The sequence below is a fragment of the Polistes canadensis genome, unplaced genomic scaffold, assembly GCF_001313835.1.
Source record: "Polistes canadensis isolate GaletaPanama2010 unplaced genomic scaffold, ASM131383v1 scaffold_70, whole genome shotgun sequence".
NCBI classification, from domain to species: Eukaryota; Metazoa; Arthropoda; class Insecta; order Hymenoptera; family Vespidae; genus Polistes; species Polistes canadensis.
The window spans coordinates 507,050-521,450 of record NW_014569617.1 but is presented as its reverse complement, the minus strand read 5'-3'; the positions used below and the strand labels follow the sequence as shown (position 1 = coordinate 521,450).

The following is a 14,401-nucleotide window of genomic DNA, read 5'->3' as shown; positions in this document are numbered from 1 at the left end:
TTATATATTATTTTATTATTAGCTTCCTATGCTCACATTTCATTTCATTTCATTTATTTACTTTAGATATAAGAATGTGTTTATCCGTTTCTCTTATCATCCTCTAACGTTTCTAACTCATCAGATTATCTCGATACATTAAATCATCTTCTCTTTCTCTCTCTCTCTCTCTCTCTCTCTCTCTCTCTTCGTATTTCCATCATTTCAATCGTTCAAACGTTTCTTTACTTTGTTTTAAATATACCGCAAAATGTTTTTAACGTTAAAACTTGGACGAGGAACGTATCACCGGGAACGTCTCATAAATATTCCTTCCCACCCTCCTCGCGGCGTACATCGTACAAAAATATTTTCTCGGCATTATAGGCTGCGTTCTCTTCTTCGTTTCGACAAAATATTTATCCATTATCTTTCTGACTCTTCTTACAACGGATCTAGCAAAAGGAATTTAATCGGTAGATATTACGTAAGGAGAGAATATTTTTTATCTTTCGTTAAATATAAATATATTAGAAATGTATATATCTCAAACACGATTCGAAACGCGAATTGGATGACTATTAATTGAAAAATCGGTTCTTCGGTTTTATGGAAAAATAATGTTGCTTGGCATTTTACCTTCAATGAATTTTCTAACACGCGGAATCTAATAAAACATAGCAAATGCATCGTTATCCGTTGTTCGACAAGTTCGAAGGCAATGTTCGCGCTTATCCTTATCGTTGGTGCGTTGCGCAAAAGGGGCCCTGGAAATACACTGCTCGATTATTTATAGAGCGGCTTTACCCGATTCCATTGCAACATACATATGCAACGGTTTCACTTGCACGCTTTTAAACTAACTTTTACCGACTCTACTCCCCCCAATCATCTTAACTCGTATCAAATGACTCTGTAGTAGTAGTAGTACTAAATAGGTAAGGTTTCTAGAGTGAAAATCACTAACATTAAAGTCGCGTGGGTGAACTGAAAGATCCTTTGCCAACTTGATGACACTTCCATAAAAACAACTTGTGTGTTTCCCCCGACCCCCTCCTCTCTTTTCTTTCTATCTAAGAGAGCGTGTCCGTTCGTTCCATCCTATAAATTTCAGTACTGGTCAAAATTTATGACATTCTCCAAATGTAGGCAGAATCACGTTCTTTTGGAAGAGAGAGAGAGAGAGAGAGAGAGAGAAAGTGGTAGGACGTAAATATCTGACGAATCATAAATCATAATATTTGATTTGTTGTTGCTCTTTCTCTTCTCTTACGAGAAATTATTTATTTTTTATTCGACATCGCCCTAAATATCGTGTTACGATATATGGTACAATTTAATAGACGCACAAATATATACACGACACAACAAAATTAGAATTATTCTTCCGCAAATGATTTATTTCCTCAGTCTCCATCATTTTATTTCAATAAATATAAATAATTGACGATAGAGAGAAAAGATATATTAATCTTATCTTCGATAGCTTGTATTTTTGAAAGATAAAAGTGTGAGTTCATTTTAAATGACGATGTATAAACTTTCTGATAGGTATAATAATTATCTATACGATTATCTGAACAAATTAACAAAACTACTTGAAATTTCTCTCTCTTAATGCCAAAATTAAAGACTTTGTTCCGTAAGCTCTTATTATCTTCGTTTGATTTCGTTTTTAATTTCAAACTTATTTCCATTATGTAATCATTCGGTATTACACGGCAATACCGATAAGAAGATACATTGATATAGCTGACGCATTCAAATAATATATATGTAAATACATATATATATTTTATCGAACGACAGGATCTCTAACTTTCACCAATTTCTCGTTTGCTAGCAATATCGTTGATTACTTTTTTGTATATATCAGCGAATAAAAAACATACGTGTTTATAAAGATATTGACACGCAAACACACGTGTCTTTGCGTTGAAATAATTTACATGTACCTCTCAAGGCTACTCAACCACGGTTTGTGTCATCTTGATATGTTTTTTGCAGTATTTTTCCACTGCATAACTCGACTCTGGCACATGGCCAGGACGATATCGAAAAAGACCTGGAGAGATTCGGACCCCCTTGTCGAAATGGTATTCATTTGAATCCGTTTAAAGAGAGAGAGAGAGAGAGAGAGAAAGGGTTCTAAAATCTAAATATATATATTTTATATTTTTTTAATGTAATAATAAGCAAATAGGTCAATGTCATTTTTAATATATCTATGACATCGAGCATATAACTTCTAAATTAATAAATATGCGCTAAGAACAATCATATACACATGTATATATTGTAATATGTATGTTGCAAGATAGGAACGATTACTTTTAGATCTTATTTTCAAAACTAATTACTGATACCCACAGTTATAATCGTGCACGAGGCACTTGTGCACGTAGTTTCTCTCTAATCTTTATACATAAGTATTATCTTTTTATAATATTTTCAAAAGATGAAACTTCCCTTTTTATCTCGTTCTTGTAATCGCGTTTAAATTCATCATTATCTCATAGAACTTTATCGAAAGAAAGATCACAATTGTATTTCATTACACATTTCGAAAGTTTGTCGATTATTTGATAATACTTTTCTTCTTTTTTTTTCTTTTTTTGTTTAAATTGAAATTAGAATATTATTGCGACGAGTGAAAATAATCTGATTTCCTTGGTAATTCGCGTATTCGATGGATACTTCCTCTCGTAGTATCTAATTGTAAGATGTAAATACTAAGTAAGTTTTGTAGGTAGTTTTCCAAGACGAAAATGAAGTTACGCGAAAGGAAGAAAACTCGGTGCTAGGTACGCGTTTAACGAAGGAAACGAAGTGTAAGTTCAAAAGCGTACCGCTTTAAACGAGCTAATGTGATTTCCATTGGAGAGGAAGATGTGTCAGACAGGCGCCTACTTTCGACGGCCAAAAAGTCTAAACGCTCTAGATCTAACGTCAATATTATTCTATTTTGTTTAACGAACCGGATGGCTAAAAAAAAGCTTTCGCGAAGTTATGCATTTTTATGTCGACGATAGAAAAAGTTTTATATTAAAAAACAAAAAGGAGGGGTAAGAATTGAAATATCGAACGGCGTCGCGGGTAACATCGAACTTTGAATTATTCAAATTTTTCTAATGAATAAAGAAACTAAATAAATTCATATTTCAAGGTAGACACACGGACGACCCTAATCGAAATATTAACCCTTTGCAACTGTAGGAGGTTACTCTCGGTCACCGCTTGGCATGATTTCATGCGGCAACTCAAAATAATGGGTTCAAACTTTGCCGCTTGAAACGCGTTCAAATGATATCAGAAAATAATACTTGGAAATATTAATATATATGATAAATACAAAATGTGTGCCTTTTAATTCGATAGTTCGATCACATATATCAACGATAATTTATTCTAGCTAATATAGATTAAAACGAAATGCAATGTTATGGAGTTGCGAAAGAAATGTAGCATTGAAAGAATGTCTCGAGTGATTTAGTAAAAGGGAATCTTCAAAAGACGTTCTTCGACGATCGTATCGATCGTAACTTCTTCGTCGAATACAAAGGTTAGATCTCGACTGCTTAACATAATCCAATATTAATTAGGTATGCTCGCTTTCAGTCTAGACGGCAAAAGCAACGACAGAGATGTATGCGCTGATACAAAGTATAAAAGTCATGATCGTATGTATCAATTCTCAGTAGAAAATATTCGCATGCATCGATTCGCGAATATACTTACATACGTGTCACGTGCGATTACTCGAAAATACTGATGTAATCGTAAATTTATTTATCACATGATAGATATTATTTTCTTTTTTTTTTTTTTCCTTTTTTTACTGATACTTCCAAAGAGTTGATAGAATGCTACTTTTATATTTAGGCATATATTCTTATACATTCGTATCAGTCGACGATTATGAAAATGGTTTAATCTTAAGTCATATTTTTTTTCCTTTTGAGATATTTTGACATTTGGATTTAAATTATTCCAAAAATTTCAAGTATGCTAATAAATACGTCTTTTAATATCTCTAATGACTTACATTTGTAAATTATTTTTATGATTATTAACTTACACATGTATTCTGATAAATACATTGATTGTCAAATCGATAATAGTAATAAGTATATATATATTTTATTCCTTATCGAGGATAAAACTCGTCGAAAAATGTTATTTTCGCTTTTCTTATTCGATCGTATTATATTTTCATTTTTCCTTTCTTAAGGATTTTCTTTTCGAAACGTATTTGACAAGCAAGTAGAAGTTTGACGATACATTTTAAATTGCACAACACCGTCGATATCTTCTTGTCGAGTTTATCAAGAGTCTAACTCCTCTCTCTCTCTCTCTCTCTCTCTCTCTTCCTCCCTTCTTCCCTTCCTCCTCCCTCCTTCGTTCGTCGTTCTCGCAAAAGCATATAACGACTTCGTTTGTCCATTCCGTCACCGAATTTATCGCGCGATAAATTACGAGAGAATTCAAGTGCGACTTGACGTGAGTTTACAAAAAGAAAGAAAGAAAGAAAGAAGAAAAAATAATAATAATGATATAAAGAAAGAAAAAGGAATAAAAAAAAAGAAGTTATATCGATACGATTAGCTTGTTCCATTGACGTAACGTTCCATCGTTCGATTTTCTGTATATTTCCAACAAAAATTTCCGCGCTACGAAACCGGTAAGGAAACGTCATCTAACAAAACAATTTTGCTTATTTTCTCATGCACGTATTAAATTTATGTAGAAAAATGTCTATCGAGAATAAGTTATCAAATATAAATCAGTCGAGTCGTTTTCATTTGCACATGGCTCGTTTTGTTGAAAAACATATACAGTGATTCACAAAAGTATTTGAATACTTATCATGAAATATTTTATTAATTATAATAAGTATGTTATGCAACACTTATCGAGACATATTATGAACATTGAATGGAGGATTATAAGAACATTGGACTCTTCAAGAAGAAGAAGAAGAAGAAGAAAAAGGATAAAATGACATAATTTGTGTTACCAAGATATTATTTTATCGAGACAACATCGATAACACGTTCTCTCTTTGATCAACAATTTTGTTTGGCTTCACCAAAAGACAAATTTGCCGAGCTTCTAAGACTTTAAACTCGACGATGTTATTTCACCGAAATACCAACTGCTTGTCCTAGTACAACTATTGTAATTTTAGCTTAAGAGAAACGTTGGTCTTTAAGCTTTATTTGAGCTTTGCTTGTTTCGTCTACCTCGACGTGGCATTTTCATTTTCGGACTGTAAATAGCTGGACAAAGAAAAAAGGGAAAAAGAAAAAGAGAAATTAGTTATAGCAATGGACAGAATTGGAAGGAAAATAATACAAAAGAACAATCTTTTATAACGTTTGAAAAAAGGAGGGGGAAGAAGGGTAGAAAAATAAAAGATTCGAAAGTAATTTGAACTATAAGTGTCTCCTGTTCTTTCTATCTCTCTCTCTCTCTCTCTCTCTCTGTTTTCTTGGTTGTAACAATCTCCTTCCTTCCTGGCTACGAATAACGTTTCAATAAACTTTCACGTTTGTTCTTGAAAAACGGGATTTGCGATAGTACGGCAATGCTGGTTAAAACGAGGTTAGTGGAGGTAATAAGCGAGAAATGGAGAAAAGCAAACGAAGAGAAAGAAAGAGAGTAAAATTTACTTCCGTGGTCAGAACTCTGAAAAGAAAGGGGAATAAAAAGGAAAACAGAAAATGTGTGTTCGGGAAAGTAATTAAAACGAACTAAATAAAAGCTGTCTAACGAGTTTAACTATAGAAATAAGAAATTATAGGAACACGAAGTTAGGATATTGGAAAAGGATTAGTGTTATGTAAAAATTGAAAAAATAAGAAGAGATAATTACATGATCCGAAATCGTTATGAAATTATTCGTATTCGAGATGAATGCGTGAAAATAGAACGCATGAAATAAATTGATGTTAGTTGTTTTTTCGCCGTTTGTTTTTCGAACCTCGAGATTGGATAAAACCGAGCCATGGTGGAAGTTATTTTGGTGAAGTAGGGTAAAGTGGATCACACCGTTGAGCATCGAAGTATTATTGGACGGTCCCCTTTCTCATGGACGTTTCACAAGGTGCGTTCTTCGAACTTTTCCTTTGCGTGCGCGCAGGCTTCCTTCGTGCTATGATTCTAGACTGATTGCCTCGGCTCGTGGACAAATTTGAGAAATATCTCCGAAATTATATAACTTATGTGAAATTACGTAAGCTTTCGGGACACGTCGCCGCGCTTTGTGCACGGAGGGTGGGAGAAACTTTGACGTTTCGTAACGTCGCAGGATTGTTAGTGCATTCTTCCCGAAAAATATTTTTCTTCTTAGATGCATTAGAAATTTAGATAATTACTTGGAAATGAAAAAAGAATAAGAAAAAAAGAGGTCAATATTATTCCAGTCGTAGTTTATCGGAACAATAACGAGCGAACAATCGTTTTTATAGTTAGTAAAATTGTCTCGGTCGTAAAGTTTGATTTGAGAATTCCGGGATATCTGAGAATTACTAAATCAAAGTTAGATTTTCTAAAGAGTCGTAACTCGGTTGGACTTCTGGAAATCCAAGAACTCCCTTAAATTGTTGGTGTGCATCGGGTCGACAACCCGATTGCTTGATACACGCGGAAGTCGACGTTAATAACCTTGATGTAATCGTATCCGCGAGTACTTTCCTCGCGGTGAAAACACACGGCCTGATACATTTTATTCCTTTCGTCCTTTTGATTACGCCTTTCGCGTTTTAACCGTCGCCATCAACCGGTGCAGTTTCTAACGCTCTGGACAAATAAGAAGGCGGTTTTGCTCGACTATCGGAAGATAAATAATTACAAACAACCAACGAGAGTTACCTTTTGTCAAATTATAAGCTTGCCTTTGCTCGCGGGATCATCGAGATGACAGGAGATCACATTTTTTTTATTTTTTTCTTCTTCTTCTAATCGCGTTCGGTGAGTGGTTTCTATTGTTTATGAAAGTTTCCAATTTATCGAATGAATTTCTTTTTCGGAAACCTCTCTCCGTCGAGAGAGAGAGAGAGAATCTCATTATAAACCACATGCGAAAAGAATAATAATAAATATCCATTCGATTATTCTCTCACATCGAATTTTGCAAAATTAATCAACGTTGAGTGAAGAATATAACAAGATCTTAATCCGTCGCAACACCTTCGAGATAGTCTAATTAGCATAAAGTATTAAACGATTAAGAAAATACTCGGAGATATAATATACTTTCATTTGAAATTTTCTTTACAGTTTCTTCGAATTTTTATAATACATTCTGAAATTCAAATTTACGATGGACTTATATTTCATAGTTGATGGGTAAAAAGAAAAAAGAAAAAAGAACGTGTACGAATACTTTCTTTATTCATTATTTATCTACTTAAACAAAAAGGTGGAACCTTTTTGCCTATGGAAATTCAATGTTTAAGATTATAGAAAGAAATATTGTCTGGCCATCCTTTTGAAAAAAATTCTTCTACAAAGTTTCTACTACATATAAGATAGAATAGCTGAAGTTTTCTTGGGATTTGGGATCTATAGACAAAGATTTTTTATAGAATAGTCTGCATTTCTACTATGTCAACGTTAAGTTTCTATTCATAATAGAAAATTTGATGACTAACAATAAGGTAAGGTAAGTTCTTAAAAAAGGAACATTCCATTCCATTGATCGTTGAAAGAAAATTTCTACACAATGCCGAAGAAAAGCTAAACTTTTCATTGTTCGTGTTCTCGAAGATCGTTTGAAAGAGGTTCGTATTGGATGCTTCGATGAAGTAGATGTGTGTGTGTAAAAGAGAGAGAGGGATAGGAAAGGTAGAGTAGGGGTTTGAATCGGTCGAGTGGGAGACGGTGAGTTTGCCAAGCTGTTATGTTGTCCTGTGTTAGTCAGTCAGTCGTGCCAGCGAGCCGGTCGCGTTAAAGTGGTATCCAAGAAATTATCGTGCAACATTGTGCAAGGCAGAATTAAGTATTGTAAGACTAATCAAATTATCATCAGCTGATTCTCCTTTTTTATTCATATTTCAAATATATTTTCCAAGTTATATCTAACCGAGTGAACGTTCGTCCATCGAAACCGAAGAAAGTGGAATATATATATAATGTAGTGTATTAGTTGTTTTAAACTTGTAAGGATTGGAAGATAAAAAATAAGAACAAACTCGTATAATTAAGTCAAGCAAGATTGATTTGTATGTATTTAGTGATATAATTCGTTCGTCCAAGATCCAACGAACCTAACGGTGCTCGAAAGATTCGAGTTTTTCGAGTCGTCAAGGCACGTTTTTAAGTTGGCGATGTCCTGCGGGGATCCGCTGCGGTGAAAGTAAAAGCCGCCGGCGCGTTGCTCTCTGCGGTGTTGTTCGTTTTAGTCTTAGTTAAAGCCAGCCCTGCTCTTTGCCGAGAGGTGTCTCGTTATCGTTATCGTGAAAGTTGCGACGAGGTTGCAACGTGTCGTTCTACTACCTCTCTTCCCCCTCTACTTTGCCAAGACTACTATCACCAAAGCGACAGGACGAGAAAGGATCTTATTAGTCTTCGAGGATAAGCCATTTTGTTGCTTTCCTTTCCTTCCAATATCTTTTTCTTTTTTTCTTTTTTCTTTTTTTCCCATTTTTTTTTCTTCTTCTTCTTCTTCTTTCTCCTTCTTACTCATTCGAGTGCACGTTTCTTTCCTTTCTTTTCTTCACCCACGTTTTCCTGAATTTTCAACACGCCGGCAAGATCGGAGGACACCAAGGCCGTATATTCCAAAAATGACTGTGGTAATTCTTGGTATATATCATATTGCATCATCATGATCGCAAACTTCGATCGATATAACACGTTTCATATACTCATCGTATCATTATCTCTTTCGCGATTAAGAACAATTCTACGTTTAACGGGATACCTATTTTTCTTCTTACTCGTCGTATCATCGTACATTTATGTTTTTTCTTTTTTTCCAATTAATCGCGCGTATCGCAATTTCGATCTCGTAGATTCGATTCATTCATCGATTATTTCTTTCTGTTTCAGGTTATGGAGGAAACGAATACCTTCGTGATGTGGCCTTCGCGTTTGAAAATCGGTGCAAAATCGAAAAAAGGTAACATTTTTTCTTTTCTCCTTCCTTCCTTCCTTCCTTCCTTCCTTCCTTCCTTCCTTCCTCGTCGACCTAGTAACCGTTTCTTTTACACTAATATATTGTACAAGCCTTAAGAGATATTCCGATCACTACCGCAAAGTAGAAAATAAAAACTGTATATAGAATAATTCGTTGAAAAATTCGTACGACCGTTAAGAGAAACGGAGGTGATTTTGATCGCCACCTTATGCTTCAGTTCTCTCTACTAACTTTACGTAATCAAACCGGAAGGAAGTTGGTCAAATTATGCTCGAGCAGCGTGAATATGCAAGTGTCGTATCAAATGGATTTGTATTGTGCTCGATCAATGTGTAAATTTTAGCGAATTCAATTACGTTAACTTAACTATATTTATTAACTACTCTTTCGACAGATTTTTTATAAATATTTATTATTTCTTTTTTCGTATACGCGCGTATGCACCGCGCACGTGTTTCCTATCACAAATATACGAAAAAATATTATTTTTCCTTTTTATCTTTTTATTTTAATTACACTATATAGAATAATGTTTCGTTTATTTCATAGAAATACAATTAAAAAAAGAATAAAAGTATAGTTTTATGGCTGTTTGTTCTCGCACATAAATCGAAGAAAGCAATTTTTAATATTCCATGAAAGTTGTTTATCGTTTATCGACCGCACATACGGTAGTGAATGTACACCTACAAACAGCATAGATATTTCCCTATATATATATATATATACACACAGGCATACACACACACACACACACATATCGCATGCGATTACGTCAAGAGAGTTGCTTGCTCGTCAGCTGATATATCCACACGCGTATTTTCTTACGATGTATCTATTTAAAGTACCGCCGTTTACGGTATCCTACAAGCACGATGATGATTCGTCTACCTATCGCCTAGACCAAAGGAAGATAAGCACGATATCATTCATTCAATTAGTTACTTCCTTACGTGTAGAATCGATCTTTATAGAACGAATTTTATATAATTTCATTGTATTGGAGTTAATCCTCTCTTTCTCTCTCTCTCTCTCTCTCTCTTCTATGATAACGTTACTCTATCGTCATATGAAGAGAGATAAGAAACTATAAAAAGAGAGAGAGAGAGAGAGAAACGGAATTGAAATAGATTATTTTTCATCCTAGGATTTCATCACGCGACTTCCATATATTGGATTAATTGTTAAAAATAGACTATGATTGACGCTAACGGGATTTAAGAATTTAATCGAGTGTTTGCGCCAATTATTTTCATTGTTATCGAAATAGTTACACATATATTGTTTGCTTACTGTTATTTTTTTGTTTTTTTTTTCTTCTTTTTCGTTATCGACGTCACGACGAGTTGCACGAATTTCGTGAAAAAAAATAAAAATAAAACAGAAACGTATACACGTAAATTAATATATATTATACATATGTGGTGATGATGCGCGGATGAAATAAACATTTGATAAACAGATAAAAAGAATCGTCTCATCGAAACGAAACGAAACGAAATTTCTCTTTACGCACGTAATATGTGCGCATGAACGTGATCGATCGTACGGAACGGGCAAAACTGTCGAATACATTTTTTTTATTTTCTTCTTCCGCATACATACATATATGCATATATATATACATATGCGCATACATAGATAGGTACGTAATAATACATAGCACGTACACGAATGTATGCATGCATGCATGCATGCTCATAAGTACAGTCTGTTTGAACGCGCGGCGTTTGTAACCGCACGTTCTCGAAGACCAGGGATTAATTAGAGCGCACCTATTAATCGAAAGTGATTACGAAACGAGTCGTTCGTGCAACGGCGCGTGTCAGCCATGCCGAGGCGAGATTTTAAAGGCATCGTAGCGAAAATTCAAGCAGTCCAAATATACTCTCTCGTCTGATTTCCGAGTACGCAATTATTCCTTTCAGTGGTTCGTTCTACACTTGTTTATCACTTAGAAATCAATTAGGAAGAGTGTTTAGATGAAACATAATTCACTTTTCTATTTTTTTTTTCTCTCTCTTTTTCATATTTCTTATCATCCATTTTATCTCGTTTATTTTGCTCTTATTTTTCCTATTCCTATATTAAATTGTTCAAAGAAGATTCGCTATAATTATATTTTGTTAATTTAGAATGTTTTTCTTGTTATATGCTCGTTTACTCGGGTAACATACTAGCTGTCTTCTTCTTCTTCTTCCTTTCCATGGAGATAAATCTTTTACGTTTGCTTATCTTCTTCTTGCTCGAACGTTCAATAAAAGTATATGGTAGCTTACCTCTTTTTCTCTCCTACACACACATATATATATATATATATATATATATATATATATATATATATATATATATATATATTTCTTTGTCCTTCCGTTTCTTCCTCGGCAATGGGAGAGGGGGTACAAAACGTACGGTGTTCATCGCACTCTACTCTGGTGGAAACTTTTCGGTGAATCATCCCTTCTTCCTCGTGACCTAAACAGCTGTTGCATCTTTCCTCTCTCTCTCTCTCTCTCTCTTTCCTTCTTCTCGTTTCTCATCCTTTCTCTCTTTCTCCCTTACGTATACTCGATTATACATAGACACGCATACACTTAGGTAGGAGTGGGCTCTCTCTAGCGTAGCCGACCTCCACTGGCAATGAGACACCACGAGCCACCGCGAAGTACCGAAATATCATCATCTTCTCTTTCTATAATCTTTAATAGCTCACCGTTGAAATATTTAAACAAATTTAATTTCTTAATAAACGAGACACGCGATAAAGTGTTTTTCTTTTTTCGAAATCGGTAAATAAATCATATTGCTAAACGTTAAACATAGATTATCTCCACGTGTGCGTGCACGCACGTATGCATCGAATCCCATAACGTTGGATATCATAATATGAAATGACGCGAGGTATGAAACACGAGAGAGTTCGCGTAATCGGTGTCAAGATGATGATGATGAACACGACAAACGGAGGAGATTTATCTCGTAATGTTTCGTTTTTCAATCCTCTGTGACAAAACCATATTGAAATAATAATCAAAGTTCACATTCATGATAGGAATTATTATTTTCCCTCTTTTTTGTTGTTGTTTTCCTTTCTCGAATCTTTATCTAATCATGCATAGATAGATGATGGACAGATAGAAAGAGAAGAAGAAGAAGATTCGTCAGAAGCGTATTTGGTAAAGTGGGACACGAGCGGGGCCTGGGTTGTTCGAGTTAGTGTTGACGTAGCAATAATTGTGACGATTAAATTACGACGTTAATTAGTAAATAGTGCCTTGTAAAATTCCGTTCGCGATCTCTTCTAAAGTACGCTTCTTTTACTCTCCGGGTCACGTAAGCCGAGCGAGCTGATTTCAAGTCGTAAAATAGAACGACTGTTCGCGTTCCTTTTGTGTGTATCTTGTAGTAACCGTTAGTCTCACACCATTTTATACGTCTCTGCACTAGTGCATCTCTATCATCTCCATATCTTTATTTCTTTTTCTTTTTCTTTTTAAATATTCTCATTCCAATTGCCCAATTTATGTATAATTAAACCGTTATGAAATTTCTGCAAGGATAAGAAACACAAATGGGATATCTGATTAGGTTATTTTGTTTGATCGTTCCAATATCAGACAATAATTATTTCCTTTTATCTAATAATTAAAAAAGAAGAGAATTTTTTCTTTTTTTTTTTTTTTTTTTTTAATTAAAAAGATAAGAATTTCCAAATCAATTTTTTTTTTTTTTTTTTTTTTTTTTTTTTAATTAAAAAGATAAGAAGAAAGTTTCGAGGAAGATCGATAAAATAAATTGAAATCGGAAACGTACGATACTCGATACCAGGACGGAAATAAATAAATTATACTTTACAATTATCTTCGAGATCATTCTAGATTTCTTTCTTTTTTTTTTTCTTATCTTCTTATATTTTTTCTTTCCGTTATATATATAAAAAAAAAAGAAATGCAAATGTATAATAATACGTACGTGCGTTTCTCGTGATAATTTAGCTGTAATTATCTCGTTGTATATCGTACGGCATTAATTATGAAACGAGGTATAGTTCGATCGAAGTTTTTTTTTCCTTGAAACTTGTGTGTACATAAGTTTTACACATATTAATCGATTCGTTTACCATACCTGTCGAATTTTTGAGACATTACAAAAAATTACATTCTATTTTTCTTCTTTCTCTATTCGTTCGTATTTTCTTTTTCTTTTGCAGTTTTGTTCTTAATTAGGCTCGCGCATAATTATTTTTTTCCTTTTCTTCTTAACATACAACGAATGCGTGTTACGAAAGATAGATAAGTCATACGAAAAATGAACAGGCTCCTCGTTTGAAAATGTCATGGGGTTCGGCTTATCTCGTTCGTTCGATGAAATGGCATCAATAATACATTCGATAATTCGGTGTATGTATGTATTTATATTCAAGTAGCCGATTCTTCGTTTTCTCCTTTCCAGGGGGAATAAAACTAATCGTTAAGTTTCCAGATCGATAATCTCGATAGGGCACGTCGAATCGATTAAAATCTGGTCTTATCTGATTCTCGAAAGTTCCAATGGAGAAAGGAGAAAGGAGTGGGATATGACGATTAGAACTTAATTAGAACTTTGTTTAATTAGCGGATAAGTTCATTCGCTCGGTTCAGGGATCTACAGGAAACGGCGATGCGATTAGAAAATCTTTGTTTGTTTTCTGCGTAACTCTTTGAAATATTTTATTTTATTTTTTTTTTTTTTCAAAGATAGACAAAATTCATACATTAACGAGAGCAGCATCACGTTGACACCGTATCACACTTTTCGTGCCAAAGATATACAATCGGATCGACGCGTGTGTTGCTATGCTTTTGCAACGACTTGTACGTAAAGGATTAAAAAAGAAAAAAACATGCAAGATAAAAAGAAACAGTCTTTCCGATAATACTCGACAAAAAAATATCGCGTTAATTATCAAAAATAAAACGTGGTCAATCTCTTATCGATCTTTTATATGGTTTTATATATATATTTTTTTTTCTTTTTGCATCAACGCGAAATAATAAATCGAATAAATATAAATAAAATCGAAGTTAAAAGGGCTTTGACCTTTGACCGTATTCATATAATCGAGAATCGAATCAAGTGTGTTACAATTCGTTTAGTATTTTTGGTGTCATTGCTGAGAGAAATGTGATCCAGCGGGGAGATCAAGATCGTTTTATAGTGTGATCACGATAACCGAAGGTCGTTTGCATATTCGGTCAGAAGTTATTTTTAGGTCAACGTTTCAACGTAGCAGACTTTCCT

At 34.1% G+C, this 14,401-nt stretch overlaps 1 protein-coding gene across 4 annotated transcripts in view; it reads left to right on the top strand.

Annotated features, from left to right (window-relative positions):
- Positions 1–14,401, top strand: part of LOC106786250 (protein bicaudal C) — a 28,278-nt gene that overhangs the window by 6,292 nt on the left and 7,585 nt on the right. The window contains exons 1-2 of one of the 4 annotated variants that reach the window (XM_014747419.1): positions 7,677–8,777; positions 9,034–9,103. In XM_014747419.1, the coding sequence (XP_014602905.1) occupies positions 8,769–8,777; positions 9,034–9,103 (79 nt within the window). In that variant the 5' untranslated portion in view covers positions 7,677–8,768. Of the gene's footprint in view, positions 1–7,676; positions 8,788–9,033; positions 9,104–14,401 lie in introns of those variants that run through there. The other 3 variants (XM_014747420.1, XM_014747421.1, XM_014747418.1) reach the window with 3 other exon arrangements.